The 26,340-nt window shown below is 35.7% G+C and overlaps 1 protein-coding gene across 3 annotated transcripts in view; it reads left to right on the top strand.

Moving 5' to 3' along the window:
- Positions 1 to 10,809: 10,809 nt before the first annotated feature.
- LOC145630736 (uncharacterized) overlaps positions 10,810 to 26,340 on the top strand; it is a 92,583-nt gene continuing 77,052 nt past the window's right edge. Inside the window, exons 1-5 of one of the 3 annotated variants that reach the window (XM_081682912.1) lie at positions 10,810 to 10,894; positions 12,420 to 12,685; positions 12,778 to 12,862; positions 12,976 to 13,074; positions 14,552 to 14,866. In XM_081682912.1, coding sequence (XP_081539038.1) covers positions 12,516 to 12,685; positions 12,778 to 12,862; positions 12,976 to 13,074; positions 14,552 to 14,677 — 480 coding nt within the window. In that variant the 5' untranslated portion in view covers positions 10,810 to 10,894; positions 12,420 to 12,515 and the 3' untranslated portion in view covers positions 14,678 to 14,866. Of the gene's footprint in view, positions 10,895 to 12,094; positions 12,686 to 12,777; positions 12,863 to 12,975; positions 13,075 to 14,551; positions 14,867 to 26,340 lie in introns of those variants that run through there. The other 2 variants (XM_081682913.1, XM_081682911.1) reach the window with 2 other exon arrangements.

Genomic DNA, 26,340 nt, shown 5'->3' on the forward strand with positions numbered 1-26,340 from the left:
TAATTTTGAACCAATTTAGTTAAATAATAGTTTGGAGCGAATTGAATTATTGTTTGTATGCCTTTGAGATCACAGGAATGCTTTTCACTATAGGAATCGAGTAGAGGCCAATACGGGCGAATGTGACTCCATGACTCACTTCGTACCATCATCCCCGATCCTCCTTTCGTGGTTCCGAACCATATGGAGTTAGTAATCTCATGGATTATGAATGGGGTGTAACCTTCACGGGTCAATCGTTGTTGCCTATCGTTGTCCCTTATCGTGGTTGCCTTTTTATGATCCGTGGATGGTTTACAAGTTCCTTAAAAACTTGTTGGCGGCTCCCTACTTTATTTGTCCCTAATCGTTGTCCCTAATCGTAATGTCAATTCCCACTTCCTATGAGTGCCAAGCATATTCACAACATGCTTTTAACGTAGGCGCACTTCGAACGACGCCTACAAATACCGATCACTCAAATCGATAAATAATTAAGAATCCTCCCCAGTGGAGTCGTCAAATTGTAGGCGTCGCTCGAAGTGCACCTACGTTAAAAGCATGTGTGAATATGCTTGGCACTCATAGGAAGTGGGAATTGACATTACGATTAGGGACAAATAAAGTAGGGAGCCGCCAACAAGTTTTTAAGGAACTTGTAAACCGTTCACGGATCATAAAAGGCAACCACGATAAGGGACAACGAAGGCAACAACGATTGACCCGTGAAGGTTACACCCCATTCATAATCCATGAGATTACTAACTCCATATGGTTCGGAACCACGAAAGGAGGATCGGGGATGATGGTACGAAGTGAGTCATGGAGTCACATTCGCCCGTATTGGCCTCTACTCGATTCTTATATTGAAAAGCATTCCTGTGATCTCAAAGGCATACAAACAATAATTCAATTCGCTCCAAACTATTATTTAACTAAATTGGTTTAAAATTAATGCACACATAATTCTAAAATATTTGTGATCACTTGATTTAACAACAAGATTAAAAGGAACCTAAACCGGTTGTTCAAATTATCTTATTAGGCGTGATTTTCAATTGCATATTCCCTTTAAACATGTAATATGGTGATCAATAAAAAAATATAACAGAATAAACATTAATATTAAAACCAATTTAATCACAATTCCAACAACATAAAAGCGTTAGAAAAATAATAAAAACAAAAGGAGCATGATCCTTACTTTGATTCTGTTTGTTTGCAACTACAAAATAATAAACGAGTTAGTAACTTCAAGGAAATAATAAAAACAATAATTAAATTAAATTAAATTAAATAAAGTTGATTTTAGGGCCAAACCCTCAAACAGTTCTACCTTTCACGCCTTGGCTTAAGGACATAACCTCGAGTAAAATATGGACTCCTTTGAGTGCTTGAAGAAGGAATTTTGAAGTGAAAAGGGTAGGCTAGTGTTTAGGCTAATAGCATAGAAGAGAGAAAATAAAATAATAGAATTACTCGGTGCCCCGTACATCAGAAATGAGGGGGTATTTATAGGGAAAATGTGCTGAGGGAGCACACGGAACCCTAAAATGATAAAAACCCTAAAAAAGTATCCCGTGACACGGTCAGACTGTACCGTGACACGGGAAGCTCCACCGTCAGACGGTACACTTTCCCGTGACACGGTACATTTTTGGTGTGACGCGGGAAATTTTCAGAAAACGGGATAAAAAACGCGTTGAGGGTTTACGCGGAAAAGACACGGAATGTCCCGTGTCACTGCAGACCTCCCGTGTCACGGGAATCCTTCCCGTCTTTCCCGTGACACGGTGGTAGTCTGCCGCGGCGCGGGAATTTCCAGCCCACTTTCCGTCTAAATACATTTTTTAACCCTAATTTCCTTTGGCTTTTTAAGTGCCAATTGATAATTTCGAGCCTTTTCTGACTTATATTATTCGGGCTAAAATAAGAAAATAATTAAATAAAAATAAATAAAAGGTTCGGGCCAAAAATAAATAATAAAACAATAAAATAAAAATGGTTTGGGCTTAAAATTAATTAATAAGTTTGGGCTGAAATTAAAACTAAGCTTTTACCAAACATCAAGACTAATCCATGGAATGTTCAAAAATATGAATTTAATAAGATACGATTTTTTAAGCACTCTCGGGATTAAATATTAAACCCGACCAATAGTGGCGGTGACAGGTTATTCATCATCGGGTTTGGTTTTGGGGAGACATTTTTAGGTGTCTACAGCGCAGAATGTGAGTAATTAATTAATTTAATTACTCTTATTTTATTTTAATATTGCTAGTATCATGATTAGGTTTATTTACATTTGATTTGACTAACGCTATTATTGTTAAATTGCTTTCAATATTAATGTTTATTCTATTATTATTTATTGATCATCATATTACATGTTTAAAGGGAATATGTAATTGAAAATCACGTCTAATAAGATAATTTGGACAACCAGTTTAGGTTCCTTTTTAATCTTGTTGTTAATTAAAGTGATCACAAATATTTTAGAATTATATGTTTTATTAATATTTAACCAATTTAGCCTAATAATAGTTTGGAGCAAATTGAATATTTTATTTGCATGCCTTTGAGATCGCAGGAATCACTTTTCACTATACGAATCGAGTAGAGGCCAATACGGGCGAATGTGACTCCATGACTCACTTTGTACGAGCATCCCCGATCCTCCTTTCGTGGTTCCGAACCATATGGAGTTAGTAATCTCATGGATTATGAATGGGGTGTAACCTTCACGGGTCAATCGTTGTTGCCTATCGTTGTCCCTTAATCGTGGTTGCCTTTTGTGATCCGTGAACGGTTTAAAAGTTCTTTAAAAACTTGTTGGCGGCTCCCTACTTTCCTTGTCCCTAATCGTATTATGTCAATTCCCACTTCCTATGAGTGCCAAGCATATTGACCACATGCTTTTACGTAGGCGCACTTCGAGCGACGCCCCACAATTTGGCGACTCCACTGGGGAGGATTCTTGGTTATTTATTGATTAGAGTGATCACTATTTAATTAAGATGAGAGGATGAGACTTGAAAGATTCTTGAAAAATATTCCTGTGATTAATTTTGGCATTTTTCCATAAGCATAGACGTTTTAACGTCGCGTTTAGGTCTGTCCCGTAGGAAAAATTGAAAAACTTGATTGCGTACGAAGGAAAACAGGGCACCAGTCAGATTTTCTGACTGTCGTGCCACGGCAAAATCTGCCGTGTCACGGTGCAATACACCGTCTGACGGTGTGCAGCACCGTGGCACGGTGATCTCTGCCGTGTCATGGCAGTCCTAAAATCAGTCTGGTGGCTTGTTTTCTCTTCTCACAGTCAACTTCCTTCGATTTTTTTGAAAAAACATGTGTATTCTACATGCGTCTTAGCCCCGGGGGATTTAAGCTCTATCAACCCAAAAACGCACATGGCAATAAGGGTTCATCCGAGTTATTAAATCCACCCAAACCATGGAGTCGAGTTCGATTTCATCACAAAATCACAGAGTCGCCCGTTGGCATACACCCTCAAGGGAGGTTGCCCTGCTAACGCGTCCAAACTCTTAACCATGGTACCCTTTTTGACACCAAATAAACCTGACCATAGTCGAACATAGAACTTGACCTTAAGTTGAGAACTATTCTTTGCATCATTGTGCCTACGTGTTTTATGTGGTCGTTTTGATCCTAACCTTAACGATCTTTCTTTGTCTATGGTTGATTATTTTATGACTAATGATTGTCAATGGACCGTACTCACTTAGTAATTAGCGCTAAAAAAAAAAAAAATCCCGTGCCACGTCAGCATCCACCATGCCACGGGAAAGTTCATCATGTCACGGCATTTTCCACCGTGGCACGGTGGATTTCTCGCAAAAAAAAATTATCTCGGGCCACGTCACCATCCACCGTGCCACGGAAAAGTTCACCGTGGCACGGTGGATTTCCAGTAAATAAAAAAAAAGATCACCGCGTCACGGCAGCTTATACCATGACACGGTACAGTTTGTCGTGTCACGGTGCCTAGGAAATAAGTCCAGTCAGCTTTTTTTTTAGTCTTCCGTGTTAATTTGGTCCTCGCATCAGTCATTTTTATTATTGTTCACATGTCTAGCCATACGATCATACCACGAGTCTTATAACATCACTTAATCACTCACGGGTCAAATATAGTCCACACACTTTCTTTATTTTTTTGACTCGAGTCATATACAATGTCGTTTATGATCGTATACTAGGTTCATGCACTCCCATTTCCGCCATAATAAAAGATGAGTGGATCGGAGTTATTCTCACCTATTTTCAAATGACTTTTTTTTTTTTATCTTGAGCAATGTGTCAAACAATTAAGTGCGGTTGTTTTATTTCACAGCACTTGGTCAAGGAGCAGGGGTAGATTGGTACGGTTCGAGTCATTACTACATCAACCTCTTAGACCTAAGAGGCGTTTAAAGAGAACTTTGCCATCTCCACGTCACTCATCACCTTCAAACTACTTTCAGTTTGTCCCAATGGCCACTAAGGAAGATATTGAGAACATTAACAAGTCCATTGAGACAATGTCTAACATGTTATAAGCACTCACTACCAGAGTCAACAGTAGAGCAAAACAATGTTACAGCGGCTGCAATGGACAAGATCAAAGAGCAAATGAGCAAGATTTCCGAGGATTTCACCTATGTGGAACGGCCTCGCACTCCTTTGGATGTGAAGTCCAGACTCCCTGCAAAGTTCTTCACTGCTGATATTCCAAAGTTCAAGCCTACTAACAATCCAATATTCCATTTGAAGGCGTTCTCTGCAACCATGGCTCTTAAGGGATTGGACGTAACACTCTTCCCTACGGTTTTCCCTTTTTCCTTAGAACATGCTTTCCAACAATGGTTTTATTCCCTAGATGCCAAGTGTACTGCGACTTGGAAAAATGTCACCGACAGTTTTATGAACTGTTACAAGTGTAACATTCAAAGTAAAACTTCTGAACGTGAACTCTCCATTCTCAAACAGAAAGAGAATGAAGGCTTCACTGCTTATCTGAACAGGTGGAGGGAAACAACTGCACTTTTGGTAGATCCTCCCAAAGAAAAAGAGATGATTCGCCTCTTCATCCAAAATTTGACTCACAAGTACAAGCAATATCTCACATTTCTTCCTTTGAACAATTTTGAAGCTGTATATGACATTGGCATCAATATCGAGGATGATCTAACAAAGACTGCTGGTTGTAACAATAATAACACTTGGAAAAACAAGAAGAACGACCATCCTTCTTCTTTGTCTTTAAAGCACGAAAATACTACCAACAATATGAGCCAAGTTGATCTCAATAAAGTGTTAGCTCTTGATGCTCCATTGCCCAAGAAGAAAAGAACTTACACTTCTTTAGGAATGATTTATGATGCGGCCTTTGATCGCCTTAATGGTCAAGGCTTGATCACACTTATTGGGCCATTTCCATAGCTAAAATCTGAAGAAATGAGCGCCAAATGGAACCCCAATGCCCATTGCAAGTACCATCAAGGAAGGGACCACACTACAGAGCAATGTTAGAATTTGAAGAACGTCATTCAAGATTTGGTGGATGCGAACAAACTTCTTGTCCCTCCAGGCGGCAAGAAGTAATGAACACAAGGCACATAACAGATCCTTTGTGCAAGATTTCATGATTTCTTTTTTTTTTTTATCATTCATCTCCATTCCCCTATTCATGTCTAGCATAGGTTTTCCATTTCAAATTTTTGTATGTTTCAAGTGTTTCGTTCACCTTTATTCCATTAATAAAATGAGTAATTTCCTTTACATCTTGATCATAGAATTTTTCATTCACTCATCCTTAAAAAAATCAATTACCAAACTAAACACAAGGTATATCAATGATTTGAGGCACCTTTGCAACCTTTTCATTCCCTGTTACCCGTTCAATCACATTCCATTTCTTCATCAACCACTTTGAGCCTCGTCTAACGTTTGGCCTTCATTTCTTCAACCCACATTCACTTAACCCTGGGATTGGAATATGTGTAATTGTATAACATTCAAAAAGCAAGTAAAAAAAATCAGCAAAGCAACAATAAAACAATGTCTAAAGGCAAGTGTTCCAATGTCTTTGATATGAACACGTCTCAAATTGCGTCTCTCATCGAGTGCTTGGTACCGTGCCTGAGAAACATGAATACTAAGTGAGTGATGGACCGCATGATCTGAGATTGTCTACATTGATTCAAAAGAATAAAAAAAAAAGAAATTCAAAACGAAAAAAAAATGAAAATAAACTTGCAAAATTCAAAATTTTCAAATTCACAATTACACATCTTAGGGATTCTCTTGGGTCTTGAACCTTGTACTCTTTCTTCTTTAAACCATCAACTTAACCATATTACAACCCTTGAAAGACCTCATTAAGGTGTACACACACTTGTGCAAAGTTCGGTTAGAGCTACGTTCGGCCTGATTCCTAACGGATACGTAGGCAACCTCACATTGAGGTGCGGCTACATTCATTTGCATGATCGAGTTAAAGAATATCCAATGCTTAATCATATGACTCTATCCATCTTGAGATAGACTTGGGGGCTTGAACCCACATCGTTTAGCCTACCTATCCTAAAGACTCACCATCTCGACTCTTCTCACATCTATTTCCCTCACCATAGCCATTGCAACCTCACCTAGTATCACTTTCACACACGTGTTTCACACATACATAGCCATATCAGCTTTCCCTTAGGAACCTTTTATCATGAAATCTTGTTTCCCTACCGCGCATGCTTCATCATTAGAAGAAACGTTGTATACTTGCTTAGTTTCCTAACCTGAGCAATGTTCATTGTTTCATGCATCGCATAATGTGTTGAGCAACATTTATATATCAATGATTTGTAATCATATAAAGCATATCGTTCTTAGCTCCTTGACTTAAGCAACGTTCATTATGCAATAATCACTTCTTAGCTTCAACACCTAAGTGACGTTTAAGATCGTTTCTTTACACCATATATGATGCTTAGATCCATGACCTAAGTTCATTCATCTATCGTGTCACATGATGTAATTGTCCTTAGCCTCCTGGCCTAAGAACATGCGTCATGCATAAATTATTTTCAAGACAAGCAATTTAATCCATGCGATTCATTTCGTCTTGCTTAACGAAGAAGTTCAAAACTCTTTCCCTTTCTCATAACAAACGTTTTTAAAATTTTCTCATCGAGGGAAGTTCGAAAATAAAACTTTTTTTTTCACGTCTTTCTCGGGAGAGAGTCGGTACCCTCCACTCATCTTATGACAAAAATGACAGAATTTTTTTTTGCTTTTGCATTTTCGATTGCTTGTAACTGTGCACACACACTCAAACTATACACACACAACCACAAGCTATACACATGTCATGTCGTGTCAAGTCAAAGATTGGTCAAGTCAGTTGGTCAAGTCAATCATAGTCTATACGAGTCCCTTGGCAAATTTCATTTTGCAGGTCTCAATTACATCCCACATCCGGGGACAAGCGAACCATCTATAGACCACTTCCGGGGACAAGAGGACCATCTACAGCCCACGTCCGGGAACAAGCGGACCATCTACATCCCACGTTCGGGGACAAGCGAACCAATTACATCCCACGTTCGGGGACAAGCGAACCTTTTACAGCCCACGTTCGGGGACAAGCAAACCATTTACAGTCCACGTCCGGGGACAAGAGGACCATCTACAGCCCACGCCCGGGGACAAGCGGACCATCTACACCCCAAGTCCGGGGACAAGTGTGAAAAGTCTAGTGATGTGGTTGTTTTTATTAAAATATCTCTTTTTTGTTTTCGAAAATATTCCTTTTTCTTACTCTATTTATGAAAATAGCTAGTCCAGTTTAGTTTGGTTTATTATAAGGGTCCAATAATAGTGTAGTTAGATCGGGCTCGAAAAGACCTTTCCAACGATATATTATAAGTCCGATTATGATGAATAATGAGGAAGTTATGGCCAAAATACTAAACTGGGCCCAAACCGGATTTTACCTACGACCCAATGATCATGTGGAGGGTCCAAAGGTTTAATCCTATTCCTAAACTAATTAGGATTACTTAGAAGATTCTATGATTTTCTAAAAGATCTTAATTATCCTTTTTGAAAAGATAAAATCAAATAATTTGAAATTGAATAAAACTTTCCTTTTTTTAGTCCTAATTCTATTCAAATTTAAAGATGCTCAAAGACAGTCAGATATTATTTTTGTGCCTCATAATTTTTATCCAAATCTTATATTGTTTGATAGATCTTGAAATTGTTTTTCCAATGATATATTGTAATATTAATTCCGATCTATAACAAAAAAGATATGAAAGGAATACAAGACTCTATCCAAAACTGACACCCTTCTAATATTTTGGCCATATCTTTTTATCTACAAAAGATTTTAATTTGATTCTAATTTGTTTTGAAAGTATACTTCAAGATATTTCAAACGACATATTATATGACTTATTTGGACTTCTGGATCAAAAGATATGATAAAAATAAAATCCTTACAAAAATTGTCCCAGCGCCAAACGACAGGACTGTTTCCCGGCGCTAATACCTGCTGCCTGGCGCTGCTCCTATCGTCTAGCGCTAACTCCTGTCGTTGACGACAGGAGGTCTTTTATTCCAAATGGGACTCGAACTCTTTTATATCGTATCCCGAGCTATTTTTTTCTATAAATAGGGGTCGTATCTCCTCGTTTTTAATCATTAACAACCATCATCTCTTATTCTTTCTCTCTCTAAAAGCTAGAAGCTTTCCTTCTCTCTCTCTCTCTTTTTTCTAAACCTTCCCTTTTACAAAATTCCACATTCATTAGTTCTAGACACACCTAGCAAAGTTCGAAGTTGTCTTCGCCTTAGACGTGAAAGGTTGATACTTTCTAGGAGTTTTGTCCTAAATCCCTATTTCAATTATTTAATTTAATTGTTTGATTTATTATTTTCCTTGAAGTTACTAACGCATGTATTTTGTTATTAGAAAGAGATACGAGGCATCGAAGCAAGTAATTTAATTACTTTAATTATTGATCTTTTAATATAGAAATCATGCTTAAATTATTTTGTTAATTCCTAGTATCATGTTAGGATGTTTATTGCTTCCTAGTACTCCCTCTGTTTTTAAATACTTGCTCCATTTCTCCATGCGCGGAGTTGTAGGAGAAATTGGATAAAGTAATAAAATATGGAGGTAATGGGGTAGTTGAGAAAATAAAAAAAAAAATTGTAAAAAGAAAAGTAGTGGAAGAATAGGAGGATAGAGTATTATGTTGGGTCCACTAAGTGTGAGAAATGAATTAAATATTGTAAAAGAATTCCATAAAAGGAAATGGAGCAAGTATTTATAAACGGCCGGAAAAGGAAAGTGGAGCAAGTATTTATAAACGGAGGGAGTATCGTGTTTAGGGTTAACTAATATTTATGATATTATTTATGTTTATAATGCTTCCTATTTCTTTTCTAATATCATGCTAGTATCATGTTAGTCTAGACACCCAAATGTGTCTCCCCAAAACAGAACCCATTGATGAATATCTTTCACGTCATTTGATTATCGGACAAAGCGAAAGTGTGAAAAGTCTAGTGATGAGGATGTTTTTATTAAAGTATCTATTCTTTCTGTTTTTGAAAATATTTCTTTTCTTACCATATTTATGAAAAAGTGCATTACAATCTAGTTTGTTCCATGATATAGGTCCAATAATAGTGTATTTGGATGGGGCTTGAAAAAACCTTTCCAACGATATATTATAAACACAATTCCGATAAATAATGAGGAAGTTATGGCCAAAATACTAAACTGGGCCGGGTTTGGTTCTTAAATACGGCCCAATGATCTAGAGGAGGGCTTATTATTAATTATCATTCCTAAAGCTATTAGGATTGATTATAGTCTTCTAGACTACTCTAGAAGGTTATCTTAAATCCTAATGGAGTTAGGATTGATAATTATGTTTCAAAGAGTTTGAAATTGAATAAAACTACTCCTTTTGAGAATCCTTGTTTTGTACGGAGTGGAATATATACAGATATTATTTTCGTAACTTGTAATATTTATCCAAATTTTATACGGTTGGATAGATCTTGAAAATATCTTTCCAATGATATATTATAATATAAATTCTAAGCTATGACGAAAAAGATATGAATGAGATATGAAACTCTATCCAATACTGACACCCTTCCACTATTTCGGCCATATTTTTTATTTAAAAAATATTATTATCTTATTCTAATTTACTTGGAATTTAGACTTCAAGATCTTTCCAACGACATATTATATGCCTTATTTTGACTTATGGATCAAAAGATATGATAAAAACAAAATTTGCAAAAACTGTTGTCCATCGAGTTTTATTTCGATTCGAATTCGGATTCTTTTCTTATTCTTCGACCCTCTTTTTTCTCTATACACTACACCAAAAACTAGATTAGAGATCGCAAAATAAAGAACGGTTATCAAAGATAGGCGTTCTCCAGAAGAATATAGAACGTATTTATATAAGAGGCGTCCTGTATGTAAATACATATGGAACGGTTAGCATAGTTAACCGTTCTCTATTTTTTTACTCTAAAATATCTATAAAAAATAATTAATTATTATAGATGGTATAGAACGGTCATATTAACAACCGTTTTGTATTGTATTAATTAATTTTTTTTTATTAGGAGAAAAAAATATACACAGTAATAATTTGCCCAAATTAATTTAAGCGGCTAAAAGGAATTGAAAAGCGCGCTCCTCTTTTCACTTTCAGTTTCACGTTCTTTTATCGATTACTTTCACTTTAACTATAGCTTAAAAAATATTGCTTTGCTTTCGTGAAACCTTAACCATAACTTCAGCCGCTGACTCACCGCCTCACCGCCGCACCACCGATCGCCGCACAACTTCTGAGCACCGCACCACTCCTCTGAGGTAGGTTCGAATCTTCTTGTTATAGAGTAATTGAATTTTGATTATTTGTCAATTGAACTGCATGCATCATTCGAAATATGAAGGAAACATAATTAAATTCATAGTTTTCATCTATTAAATTAATTTGCAATTTGAATTTTAGGTGATTGAAAAAAAATTCAAAGTTCTAATTTTAGGGTTAAATTCAATCGACTGTTTGTATGCAAATATTTCAGTTGAATTGCAGTAAGTTCAATCAAATTCCCCTTAATTTTTTCGAATTACATTTATTTCAATAGTAATCAAAATAATTTTTTTTTTTTGTTATTCCTGTTTTATGGCCGAATAGCTTAAGGTTTATAACCATGCAACTAACTGTGTTTTCGTTTGTGGCTAATGGCAAGGTTAATGGTTATCTGGGTAGGATAGGACCATTGCTTGAATAAATTATGTGTTGTATTCACTTGAATTATCAAGTGTTTTGCATGAGTTATTCTGCTACATTCACCTCATCATTTACCAATTTTAACCTACCTGAGAATTGTCTCGAATGTTCCAACTCACAAGTGAGCTAAAGCAATGTCTTATTTGGAGTCAAATGTGGATGATAAGCTTTGAAGTTGAAAAATGAGGATCATGGGGTTAATTTAGAAAATGATGTTTTGCTAATGCTTAGATATTTGAAATCAAGAGGGTTATATTGCTGGCCTTTCAGACTTAAATCATATGGCAAGAACCTTAACTATGAAGCAATTAGGTTGTCTCTGGTTTTAAACTTTTAATAATATTTTATCTGGGACATTAATTGAAAGAGAAACTAAACAATCAAAATGAAATCATCACCCTTTCGAATCACTTAAACGATCAAAATGAAAATATCACCCTTTCAAATCATTTAATAATTTGGAGAGGATACTATTAGCTTCATTGCTGGCTTTGTGTTCTGTTGTTTATATTGTGAGTAGCATCTGGCTACCATCTAGGGCCCCATGAAGCATTAAATTGGTCCAATGATTAACACCATTCGAAATCTTTTCGTCTGATATGGTTGTTCACTTGTTCTGTACTGGTCCTTACCTTTACTAGGTATTACTTTTTTGCAATGTGCGCATCACCATCAGAGAGTACACAACAGAAAATGGGAAGAGTTGCCAAGAACGAGTGTCAATAGTCAATACTCTTGCTATCTACATTGGTTTCTTGTGAACTCTTTTCTACTTAGTGTTTTCGTAGGTGGTTTTCTGTCACTCTGTTTGTTTGAGTAGATTGTCGTGTTTGCATGCGTTGCACTGTGTGTGACTCTATTTCGTTCCATTTCATCATTGATGATATTATTGATGTAGCGGAATTTGATTTATCTACATAATTTCTCCCTTGATGGGGTTCCTAAAAAAAAAAGATGAAGAAAAAAGAAAATCAAGACTGCAGTGTGGCTTCCAGAGAATGATCAAGCCTCATAAAAGCTTGTTTATTCGAATTCAGGTATTGTTTTGATATATGAATTAAGGTATTGTCATATCTAATATCTTTTATTTGAATTGTGCAGAGAGGATTTATAGTGCCGGAAGAACGTAGAAATTACGTATTAGGGAGAGCTTCAATCCGGTGGAGAGCTTTTAAGGCTAGATTAAGAAAGGATTGGATGTACGACATTAAGGGAGTAAATCCAAATGTGATTATAAAGAAGCCACCTTCGATATATCCATTTATAACACAAGCTGTTATTTGTCCATGGGTTGGTTTGGTGCATTGGCTAGATCCCGCGGGAGTAAAAGATGAACCTCCCAAATTTGCTCAAACAATAATCAACAAGTATGTGCTAGATTACTTATTTTGTTACATGTTAACTTCTTTTTATGAAAGTATTTCAATACTATTACTCTAATATTTTGATAATTACGTAGGGCAATGATCAATTTTAGCGCGGAATATCGAAAGGATATCACAAAAATAAAGAAGAAACCTTACATTAAATGGATAAGCATAGAGGTATTTGTATCTTTAATTTAATTTTGCAATGCTTAGTACATAATATATGTTAATACATTATATATAACTAGGAGTTTGATTTAACCCTCCCCCTTTTTTTTGGCTTGTATTAGTGTCCTCGTCAAGCTACTGGCTCTAGTGATAGTGGATATTATGTTTGTCGCTACATGATTGAGACAATTGAATCTGGGCAAATGATCATCCCCGACAAGGTACGACATTTAGTTTTAATGTATTTTGAGTAGCTGATGCACACATCTGATTATACTCTCTAAAATTTGTAGTTTTTGAACAATTATGCTCTCTAAAATTATTGTTGGGCCCTACAATGGTGGGTCGATTAATTATTTGGCTTTGTACTCAGCTTCAGGGGGGAAAGTATGGGTTTTTGGGGTGAAATTGATTGGGGATGGGAGGAGTTTGAGGTTAGTGAAGTGTGCTGTGATTGATTGTAGGTTTCCAATTTCGTCGATTTGCCTTTCGTTTGGATTTTTGATCTTAGGGGAGATGAGAGGGGTTCGGGTTTTTCCGCGTGTATTGGTGAAAGGGAGGGTTGGGAGTAAAAGGAGGTTCACAGTATCGAGAGGGAAGGGTGAAAATTCGAATGCTGAGGAGCGGCAGCAGGTTCAATGTATCAGTGGCAGTAGATGTATTACATTGCTGCCTGATAGAATGTTCAGACTTTAGCAGGCTGCAGTTTGCTCCAAGTACTGACCCTTTAGCAGGTTCAGACTTTCTAAAAGGGTCTGGTTTTGTGTTCTATTTAATTTTTGTTTCATCGTTCACTTTCAATCCCTTTTTGCCTACCTCTGCTGCATTACATTTCTAAAAGGGTCTAGTTGTGTTGCATCATTAAGCACTAATCCTCTGTTTTTTTTTTTTTTTTCAAAGGGATTTTCTCATAAGTGGGAGTGGGACACCCATTTTTTGGTTCATTTTCGTAGCTTTAATGTATTAGTGGCAGTAGATGTGCACTTTAAATCAATAAAGATATTGATGTTATCAGTGGCAGTAGATGTCCTGAAGTTTTCCATACATATGCCATGGAAATTCCAGAATTGCAGGCTATTTAGTTATGATGTGCTGATCATCTTTAGCCCTGCTATCTTTTGAACTTTATCTAATTTTCAGCTCTAGTTTATGTTCTTATCTGTTGTACTAGGAAAAACTCGGATGATTTGGAGTGGTTTATATTGCCCTCTTAGTATCCTCATTTTGTTCCTGATGATGATCATCAGATTTACCATCATATAATATAATGGTTTTCCCTTTTGTGTTAAAAAAAAGTAGATATATTTAGCTAATTGCTTATTATTTTAACTAGTAGAGTTTGGTTATATTAAATAAAAGAACTTGTGTCTTAATGCTAAGCTAGTTAACACGAATAGTAGTGCTCAAGGGAATTCAATTATAATTGTAATGATATCAATGGCACATAAAGAGATCAAATTGTTATTATTATTTGAAATTTGTTACTTCTTTGTATTCTGAATCTTTCCTGTTGCTAACATGACTTCATGAGATATTGTGTAAATGCTTGCAGGATCTGTTACTCTTGCTTGTTTGGTTGTGCCTTGTTGGCAACTTCGGATGACTGAGGCTTATTTGTTATCCATGCCCCACAATGACACTCTATTTTGAACTAATATATTATTAACTAATATGTATGTATTTTACATTGTTTTGTAGTATTTTAAGCAAGTTCCTCATACATATTCTCAACAAATGATTGACGAGCTTAGGGAAAGGTGGATTTCATATGTTACCGGATACCATCAACCAAATGACGACGACGATGATTTATGTGAATTGTAGATCAATATGGTATTGGTATATATGGGGGCATCAATTTTTTTTAAAAATCAACATTAACTAGAAAGGTTTTTGATATTTAACTCACGTATTTGTTTGTATAGAACAAATTTTGTATGAATGATTCAATTTAATTGTGGTTGGATGTTTTAAATTATATATATGAAGTATATTTTGATGGCTTTTGTCGTATCTGGAAATATTTTTGTTAATTTTATTATACAGAAAGTTATATTTCATGTACAGGATCTTGGATTTTTTTTACACAAGAAATGTGAAGATTTTCTTACAGGATATCTAAATTTACAAGATATTAAATAGGAATACAGGTCTAAAATGAAATACAAAAATAATTCAGATTATAAAAATACAGGAATAATACGGTATAAAATACGTAGAGGGGTAATTCGAATAATTGAATACATATGGCCGGATTTTTTTAAAAAAAAAAATACATTAAAGAACTGTTATCTAACTTAACCGTTCTCTATTGTAATGCAATATAGAACGGTTAAGTGGCCTAAACCATTCTGTATTCCTTTCTTAGTGTACAAATTTAAGAAGGGAAAAGAGAACGGTTGTGACTAACAACCGTTCTCTATTTGTTATTATATAAAACGCCTATACGACCCGTTCTCTATACTTTATACATCGCTTAGCAGAAGAACGCCCCTAAGGCGATCTATAAAGCCTATTATAACAGTTCTCTAAGGCCTTTTTTGTAGTAGTGATAAAGGGAATTTGGTAATTGTAATCACGCTTAATAAGATAATTAATAATCTTATTTAGGTTAATTTGATTGTAATTCAAGTGATCGCCAATAATAGTTTTTATTTGTGCATTAATATTCAACCAACATAGATAAACAGGTTTAGGGTAAACCTATTGATTGCATGTTAGTCAGAAAGCGCACATGAATACGAGCAGAATAACATAGAGGTCTATTGGGCAAGTTCTTTCTCTTTTAGATTGAATTTGTACCTTCATCCCCAAACTTCCAGTCTTAGTTCCAAACCTATTGGAGTTAACGATCTTTTGGATCGTTAAGGGGTGTAACCTTCATCCTGTGAACGGTTTACAAGCTCCTAAAACTTGTTAGCGACTCTTTTGCTCTAGCTTCCTTTCCTTTGGACGCCACCATGCTTAAGTGTATGATCACAGTGGGGTTCCAATTTGGGGTGATGCTTGAAATATTCCTTACAGTTTTTGGCGACTCCACTGGGGAGGATTTCTATTTTAATTCCTAAAATTTATTTTGGCAATGATTTAGAATGAGTGGATGAGACTCGAAAAGTTCTAAATGTTTCAAGTGCGTAATTTTGATTAACATTATTGTCATATGCATAAAAAAGATCTCATTGGAAAGACCATCTGTAATGAGTTAAAAACATAGGATTTTTACACGTAGGAAATTTAAGGAATATCTTTCACAACTAGAACCGAAATAATGCTGCGAAAAACTGGAAAATTTTACGAACACAGAAAGATACTGAGGCATGTAGGAACTGGCGTCTAGAAAACAGAGTATGTCGCCGAATATATGGCTTTGTCGCCGAGCGACAAGCGACAATTTTGTCGCCAGGCGACAGGACTATACCGCGGCGATAGTCCCTGTTGGCTGGCGCTGCGTTCTTCCAATACCGAGAAAGAAATATGAGTTCTAATTTTGACCAGTTCTAGCATTGTTGGCTCAATTCTACTTCCTTATTGATTTTTTCTCTTTTTTCTGAAATCCATATGTGTTCTACATATGGACATAACCCTCTAAGAATTCCTGCTCCATCTACCTGATTGAACGCTCTGTGCAACAAAGGGTACATCCGAGAATGTTGAATTCACCAAACCATGGAAGCGAGTTTAACTCGCGGGGTCCCATCCACACGCGCCAACCCTTCCAAAGGTAAGGCTTCCACGCGGTGCATCCGAACTCATAACCATGGACCCTCTTCGACTAAACCATATCCCGAACTTTAGAGAACTAGAGTCATGGTTAGGTTGCAAACTCATTGCATCATGTTGTGACTACTTGACTACTTGTGCATCTCTTACTTGTGCATACTTATTATGTGACTAAACTAATCGTTTGGTTTGACTTGTGTTTGCAAATAAGTCTTAATAAACTAACTAGTGACTAAGAGAATTTGCTTAATTAATTGATTAATTAATTTGAACTAAAAAATAAACTTAAAATCGAGTCATAGCCCCTTTGAGTCAACTAGGATTTTTATTCCCGTATACTGCACAAGCGTCAACTTGTTTTGGTCATATCCGAAGTTATATAAAGAACTACGAGTCGTACAACCTGTGGATCTATAGCCCCTAGTTTTATCTTTAATTTGGCGTTGGTTTCATCCAATTCAAAGTCACAGATCAAAAGTTATGACTAAAATACCACAGTCTGTCCAGTTTAATGCATATACGTGAGGTCTTAACTTAGTCTTTGTTCGAATCTAGTGACATAGTCTAGTCACATGGTCATGACACGAGTCTTAACATGTCACCTACACTCACTAGTCTTAGCACACACTTTGTGTATAGTCACCATGACCATGTTTTAGGTTCATGGATGAGTCAGTTTTTTCCGTCATTTGAGTTGAGGGTACATTATATTCCTAATTTTATCATGTCTCTCCATCTACATCATCTTTCCATTCTCTAAATGCTTTACCCATATCACAATATTCATTCTTCCAACCTCCTTCCATCTATTTCATGTTGAATAGAGTTTGAGTCAAATAATTAACAGTGAATATCCCTAATTTCCCTATCCACATTACTTGGTCAAGGAGAGAAGGGCGATTAATCAAGGATAACACCTTTATTCAAGTTCAACTTTTTGATAAACCAGTCGGTCGAAAAAGAAAAGCTAAAAAGATAATGGCGAGTCAAGAAGAAGTCAATGAGCTTAAGAAGCAAATGGAAGACATGACTAAGGTGCTGAAGACTTTAACCCTCCAAATCAATGACCTTGTGAAACAACAACAAATGGAGCTCATGCAAGAAAGCTTGAGCAAAATATCCAATGACTATAGATTCTAGGGCATTAGCTCACAAAGGGTCTCAGTGGACAAGGAGCTTCTTCCGCAGAAGTTCAATGCCAATGACATCCCTAAGTTCCAGCCAACAGATAATCCTTACTTCCACTTAATAGGAGTTATGAGACCTAGTTGGAATCCAGATGAACATTGCAAGTACCATCAAGGTAGGGGTCATGCTACTGAGAGCTGTTGGAAGCTAAAAGAGGTCAGCCAATATCTAATTGATAATAACAAGATCCCATTGCCTCTAGCTAGTAAGAAGACCGGGTGATGATAAGCACAAGACAAGAGGCGAGCTTCAACGACAAGATTTCATGACCTCTTTTTCTATTTCTTTTTTATTCTTCCTTTCCCCAAAAAGTCTAGCATAGGCACCTCTTATTTTTTTCTTAGATTTACTTTGTAGATTTTTTTCACTTTTTCCCCTTTTAATAAAATGAGCATTTCTTTTCTTGCATATGATTATCGCATCGCATTGCACCAAAAAAAATAATTAATTAATTAATATTACAACAACCAATTAGAGGCTGCCACGTGGCATATTAGTAATTAATGACTAACGGTGTTAACCGCCGTTAGTCATTAAGGGCATTTGATGACATTTTTATTAAACTCAGGAGTATTTGGTGAATTTGAAAGTTTTGATGGGTATTTGGTGAATAAAAAAATAACTCAGGGGCATTTGATGAAATTTTCGTAGATGATATATTGGTATTTTCAAAGAGCAAAGAGGAGCATGTAGAACACCTTAGGGCAATTCTGCAAACGTTAAGAGAAAACAATCTTTATGTAAAGTTCTCTAAGTGCGAATTTTGGTTGGAAAAGGTAGCATTCTTAGGTCATTTTGTGTCTAAGGATGGCGTGGAAGTAGATCCATCCAAATCGAAGCTGTGAAGGGTTGCCCTACGCCCAAAACAGTGTCCGACCTTCGAAGTTTCTTATGTCTAGCAGGATATTATAGGCGTTTTGTGAAAGACTTCTCGAAGATTGCTAAACCTATGACTACTCTAATGAAGAAGGACAAGAAGTTTGAGTGGGATGATAAGTGTGAAGAAGCATTCCAACTCTTGAAACAAAAGCTTGTTACAGCACTAGTGCTTACACTGCCAGACGATAGTGGTATCTATGATGTTTATAGTGATGCATCAAAGAATGGTTTGGGATGTGTGCTTATGCAAAATGGGAAGGTGATTGCATACGCATAAAGGTAGTTAAAGACCCATGAAGTGAATTACCCAACCCATGATTTAGAACTTGCTGCAATTATCTTTGCACTAAAGATCTAGCATCATTACTTGTATGGAGTTAAATGTAGAATTTACACAGACCATAAGAGCTTGAAGTACATTTTCACTCAAAAGGATTTGAACTCTTACCAAAGGAGACGGTTAGAGTATATGACGCATTATGACTTGGACATACAATATCATGAGGGGAAAGCAAATGTAGTCGCAGATGCTCTAAGTCGTAAGACTAGTCATAGATTGAATACCTTAGTAGTGGCTGATGAGTTATGTAGGGAAATGAGGAAAATGAATTTAGAAGTTGTAGAATGGGGAGTACCAGCTGGCATTCTTGCGAATTTGACTATCCAACCAACCATATTCGATGAAATAAGGGAAAACCAAGTAGGAAATGTAAAATTGGATAGGATTTGTGAGAAAATAAACAAGGAAAAGCTACAGATTTCAAAATTCATGAAGATGGGAATTTGAGGTATGAAGGTCGATGGTGTGTACCCCGAAAATGTGAGGAAGTGAAAAGAAATCTAATGGAAGAGGGACACAATACACCCTACTTAGTGCACCCATGAGGGGATAAACTATATAAGCATTTGAAAAAGGTGTATTGGTGGCCTAGAATGAAGAATGGAGTTGCGGAATTTGTAGCAAAGTGTTTGACTTGTCAAAAGGTGAAAATAGAGCACAAGAGACCCCAAGAGACAGTGCAATCTTGGAAATTCCTAGATGGAAGTGGGATTGAATTTTAATGGATTTTGTGACTTGCCTTCCAAAATTAAAGAGTGGAAAGGACACCATTTGGGTAGTGGTGGACAGACTTACAAAATTTGCAGTGTTTATGCCAATGAAGGAGACTTGGAAGATGGAGCAACTTGCAAAAGCTTACATCAAGAATGTTGTGAGGTTACATGGAGTTCCAAAGGATATTGTGTCTGACGAAGATTCCAGGTTTCTTTCAAAATTCTGGAAAATTGTACTAGGAAAAATTTGGTACGACGCTTAAGATGAGTACAGCGTTTCACCCTGCCACAGATGGACAAACTGAGAGAACAATTCAAAATTTGGAGGACATGTTGAAAGCTTGTGTTATAGATTTCCAAGGAGCATGGGAGGATAGCTTGGATTTGATTAAATTTTCCTATAATAATAGTTATCATGCGAGCATTAGAATGGCTCCATTTGAGGCATTATATGGGAGGAAGTCATAGTCCAATTTGTTGGAACGACATAATAGGGCCTCAAATGATTGAAGATACAGTGAAACAAGTAAAGGAAATTCAAGCCAAGATTCAAGCAGCTCAAGATCACCAAAAGAGCTACGCAGATTTAAAGCGTAGAGAAGAAGAATTTGAAGTTGGTGACAAGGTGTTATTAAAGGTGTCACCAATGAAATGGGTGATGAGGTTTGGAAAGAAGGGAAAGCTTAGTCCGAAGTATATTGGCCCATATGAGATACTGCAAAAGATAGGCAAGGTAGCCTACAGGTAGGCATTACCGATGGAACTAAGCAAAGTGCATGATGTATTTCATGTGTCCCAATTGAGAAGATATATCCTTGATAAGTCTCATGTATTACAACCTGAAACCATTGAATTAGACCAAAGTTTAACTTATGAAGAGAGACCTGTCAAAATTCTTGACAGTTTAGTGCGTAGTACACGCAATAAGAATGTTAAGATTGTAAAAGTGTTGTGGTCTAACCAAGAATATGAGGAAGCCACTTGGGAGGCAGAAGATGAAATGAAAAAGAAATACCCAGTGTTGTTTCAGGTAGGTTGAGTTACAGGGACATAACTTGTTTTCTTTAAGGAGGGTAGAATGCGGTAGAATTTCGCGCCTTTTCCCTATATTTTCAGCTATTTTTGCGCTTTTTGCACAATTTTAATGAGTATTTTGAGTTATGGTGTTCTCAAAGACACACGAAAATGTAAAGGTATGACAAAAAGTACAGCAATATTATACAAAATGAGGAAAAAGTTTGAATTTCGTTTCCCAATTAAGTTTTGGGACGAAACTTCTTTTAAGGGGGGTAGACTGTAATACCCCGTATTTTTATACGTATTTTATTTAAAATAAGTATTTTGAGAAGTATTTAAATAATTTGAAATGTTTTATTTATGGTATTTTAATTATTTATTTTAAATAATTTGGAAATATTTATAAAAGGAAAGTTTATTTAATTAATTATTTTTTTTTTAAGTTGGGATTTAATTTAGGAAAATTTTATTTAAGTAAAGTTTTATTAGGAAAGGGTTTAAGAAAGATTAAAAAGGGAAAGTTTAGGAAGAAGTGTTTCTAGAGAAAGGGTAATATTCAACACTTGGGAAAATTAAACTTTGCTCAGAGTAGAGAAAACCCAAGGTAAAATTTCTCTCCCTTCTCCTTTATTTTCTTTTATTTTTCTTTATTTTTCCATTCCCCTTTTATCATGGACGGCCGGCTCCACCACCCCGCACCACCGGCCGCCACCATAGCCATCAGCGCAAGCGGCAGCAACCGCAGCCCATCCGTGCCGTGGTGGCTGTTGCCTTGCGGTTTTTCCGAAAAGAAAAACTTAATCTTTCTTTTTAATTTTTGTTAAACCTTTGATCTAATTATTAAATATAGGGTTTGTGATTAATATTGTGATGTTTGATTATAAGTAGTATGTAATTTAATTTTCAGGTTTTAATTCTATTTAAAAAGCCCCAATTTTGAAACCCTAGATTAATAAATTATTAATTATTAATTATTGAAGGATTATGATTTAGGGTGGTTTAAACCTTTAATTTTGATGGATTAATGGTTGGAAAATAAGAGTTTAGAATGTTGAATATGAACCACACTTTTATTTATGGCATGATAGAAAGCATGTTTAATTAAAGTAAATGTTTAATTTGGATTGGAATATTAAAAGGGAATTTTATTATGGTTCATATAATTTTTATTAATGCTATAAGCATGAGAAATGAGCTATGTAAGTGTCTAGGTACACGAGGAATAAATTGTATGTTGGTGCCTTAATGCACTTAAGGTGTTTTTAACATCGAGGGATAGGATTTTTGCCGCATTAAGCGTTTAAGGTGTCTTTGACACTGAGGTAGATTTAAAAAGGGTTCAACATTAAATATTATGTGGCCACTAATTATTCAAGAATTAAATTAAATTGTTTAATTGTTTGAATAATTAAGATGTTTGATGTTGTTATGATTTGAGAGTCATCGCCAAGTTTAATAAATTATAAAGAACGTGAAGTGAAAGAGATTACGCACCAAAACTCTTGGAACGTATATACCTTGAGTATGAACATATGCGGGGAGTTATGGGGTAACGTTTTATATTTAACCATAACTTCTACTGGAGTACAGGACGTTGTACATTCCTTTTATTATTACGCGCAGGAATTCCACCACTTATGAGTGATTCTTTTATACTAGCATGGTTAGCTCCCAGGTAGTACCCCTTTATTGGGGCAGGTTAGGGGGGAAACCCGTTCGATGCGTAATCAAAACTAAATAAATTATTTAGTTACTTAGTTGAGAAGTTTTGTTGAATGTTGTGTGCTTGAAAAACAGGTGCAACAAGGTAAGTTGTGTGTTGATAGGTGTAGACACCTATTTGTGTCTCCCCAAAACCAAACCCAGTGATGAATACCTTTCACATCATTTGATTATCGAACAAAGCGAAAGTGTGAAAAGTCTAGTAATGAGGATGTTTTTATTAAAATATCTATTCTTTCTGTTTTTGAAAATATTTCTTTTCTTACCTTATTTATGAAAAACGTGCATTCCAGTTTAGTTTGGTCCATGATAAGGGTCCAATAATAGTGTAGTTGGATGGGGTTTGAAAAGAACTTTCCAACGATATATTATAAGTCCAATTCCGATGAATAATGAGGAAGTTATGGCCAAAATACTAAACTGGGCCCAGTTTGGTTTTTATATGAGGCCCAATGATCTAGAGGAGGGCCTATTATTAATTATCATTCCTAAAGCTATTAGGATTGATTATAGTCTTCTAGAATAATCTAGAAGGTTCTTTTAAATCCTAATGGAGTTAGGATTGATAATTATGTTTTAAAGAGTTTGAAATTGAATAAAACTACTCCTTTTGAGAATCCTTGTTTTGTACGAAGTGGAATATATTCAGATTTTATTTTCGCTCCTCATAATATTTATCCAAATTTTATATGGTTGGATAGATATTGAAATTATCTTTCCAATGATATATTATAATATTAAATCCGAGCTATAACGAAAAAGATACGAATGAGATATGAAACTCTATCAAAAACTGACACCGTCCCACTATTTCGGCTATATCTTTTTATCTACAAAATATTTTAATCTGATTCTAATTGACGACAAGCATTAGCGCCTAGCGCTAAGGCTTGGCGCCTGGCGCTAATGTCAAGCGTCTGGCGCTAATCGATTTTTATTCTCGTTGAAACTCTGATTCGTTTTTTTATCCATCCGACTGATTTTCTCTATAAATAGCCTCTTAAAATTCTGTTTTCAATCATCAATTCTTCTCATCAACTCTCATCAAGAATTTCTTGATTCTCTCTCCCTCTTTCTAGCCTAGCCTTTTACAAACACAATTCCTCATACATTAACACTAGACATACCTAGTCATGTTCGAAGTTGCCTTCGCCCTAGACGTGAAAGGTTTTAATTTCTGAGGGTTTGGTCCTAAATATCTCTTTCAATTATTTAATTTAATTGTATTGATTATTATTTTCCTTGAAGTTACTAACGTGTGTATTTTGTTATTAGAGAGAGATAAGAGGCATCCAAGTAAGTAATTTAATTGATTTATTGATATTTTGATATAAAAATCATGTCTAGGTTGTTATTATGATTCCTAGTGTCATGTTAGGGAGTTTTGATCTTCCTAGTATTATGTTTAGGGTAAAGAATATAATGTCAATTATGATTTCTATGATGCTTCCAATATTCTTTCCTAATATTCATGTTAGTATCATGTTAGGGTTAAAGCTTTGATCTTTATTGTTTAGTGACATGCTAGGGTTTGTTATTGATCTTGTTAGTATCATGCCTAGGATCTTGCTATTAATATTATGCTTTAACGAGATTATTTTAATTATTATTATTTATTATGATTATTATTAATTTATGAATATCATGTTGCTTGATTATATTTTATTGTTATTGCTTGATCACGCCTTTTATGCATGTTTAAAGGGAATTGGTACTTGTAATCACACTTAATAAGATGATTAATAATCTTGTTTAGGGTAAATTTGATTATAATTCAAGTAATCGCCAATAATAGTTTTATTTGTGCATTAAATTCAACCAACATAGATTAAACAGGTTTAGGGTAAACCTATTGATTGCATGTTAGACAGAAAGCGCACATGAATACGATCAAAATAAAGTACAGACCTATTATTAGGGCAGGTTCAATCTCTTTTAGGTTGGATTTGTACCTTCATCCCCGAACTACCAGTCATGGTTCCAGACCTATTGGAGTTAACGATCTCTTGGATCGTTAAGGCGTGTAACCTTCACCTCGTGAATGGTTTACAAGTTCCTAAAACTTGTTGGCGACTCTTTTGCTCTATCTTATTTCCCTTTGGACGCCACCATACTTAAGTGTATGATCACAGTGGGGTTCAAGCTAGGGATAATGCTTGAAATATTCCCTACAATAGGTAAATGCATGTTAGTGTGTTTAAATACGCTTATGTACTCAGCTTTTCTGTTTGTGTGTTTGTTGGCCTTGTCTTTACCTTGGCCCAATGATGACCCATTTTTAATGGAGAGTAGTGGAAACAAGTAGAGAGAAGCTTTTCAGGTAATGAAGCATATTCATGATGGGCATGAGTGAAGAGCGAATCATGCTAGTTTCCATAAGTTTATGATGTGTTATTGTTTTATTTATATTATGATATTTCTATTGCAAGACTAACGTAAAAGTTTTTAAAAAGAATTTGTTTTGGTTAAGGGCCTACAATGGTTTCAAGCTGTAGGTTTGACTTTACTTTCGTGAGTTTACTTTTTAAGTTGAGTCGTTTAAAAATATTTTAAAGGAGAGTCTTCCGTTATGTGTCTTTGATAGTTGCGTTAGCCGTTTTCACGGTGGTGGTAATATCTTAGATTTTCCTATTTAAAGTTTTAAATAGGGCAAAGCAGATATTTACAAAGAAAGGGATTTGTAGGGTGTTACATTGTTGGTGGGGAAAGGGAGGGGGATGGGTTCACCGGCGTCGACCGTTGGGCCGTCGGTAGGGGGAGGGGGGATTGGTGGCTAACGGGACAACGGGAAGGACTGGGCTTGGTGGCTGTTTTTTTTTTTTTTAAATAATTTTTAATTTTTTTGGTGGCTGACGGGGAGGCAGTTAGGGTGACTAAGGAGGGAGTGGTGGCTATAAGGGTGTGATGAGGGTGGCTGGAACTCACTAATGGAATTATTAACTGAAAGTGTTAAGTGGTAGCGATTTTTAACAAAATGGCATTTGATAGGAGTAAAATAAAATAAAAAATTTCTTAGGTAATAAAAGTGAAATGCATGTGTTTCACAGGTAGTAAAAGTCAATATTTCCTAACTATTATTTCAAGTCAATAATAATAAAGATATATATATATATACACAAACAAAACTACAAAAAGTACACTATACTATAAGTAAGCAATAAGATATTGTATGTCTAAATATTCTGCATTATCAAAAGAGATTACATGGCCATATTAATGAATATTCAAACCAAAAAGTTTATCTTAAAATTTTATCAATAATTCAAGCATCACATGGGCACAAAATAAGTACCCTCTTTAAAATGGTATCCGGGGCAACACCCAGAGCACGTACTAGTCACTAATAAATAAAGCCGGTCATGCACTTAAGCCACGAGACATCGAAACTTGACATTCCAGTTTTTGGCCAAGTGTCACACCACGTAGGTCACAAATAGGTATTATTGTGACACATATGATACTAAGTAATCTAAGTTTGGACAGACTTTTGAAGATAAAAATATTTTATAGAGTTATTATCAATATACTTCTTATATATCATATATACAAAATTAATCATAATTTTTAATAAATACCTTATAACTCGGTTCCACTTCTATAGGGAATATTTCAAGCGTTAATCCCCCAGCTTGAACCCCACTATGATCATACACTAAAGTACGGTGGCGTCCATAGGGAAAGAAGATAGAACAAAAGAGTCGCCAACAAGTTTTAGGAACTTGTAAACCGTTCACGAGGTGAAAGTTACACCCCTTAACGATCCAAGAGATCGTCAACTCCATAAGGTCTTGAACCAAATAGGGTTCGGGGATGAAGGTACAAATCCAACCTAAAAGAGATTGAATCTGCCCTAATAATAGGCCTCTACTTTATTCTGATCGTATTCATGTGCGCTTTCTGACTAACAT

Source organism: Chenopodium album, chromosome 5, assembly GCF_948465745.1.
Source record: "Chenopodium album chromosome 5, dcCheAlbu1.1, whole genome shotgun sequence".
Lineage (NCBI taxonomy): Eukaryota > Viridiplantae > Streptophyta > Magnoliopsida > Caryophyllales > Amaranthaceae > Chenopodium > Chenopodium album.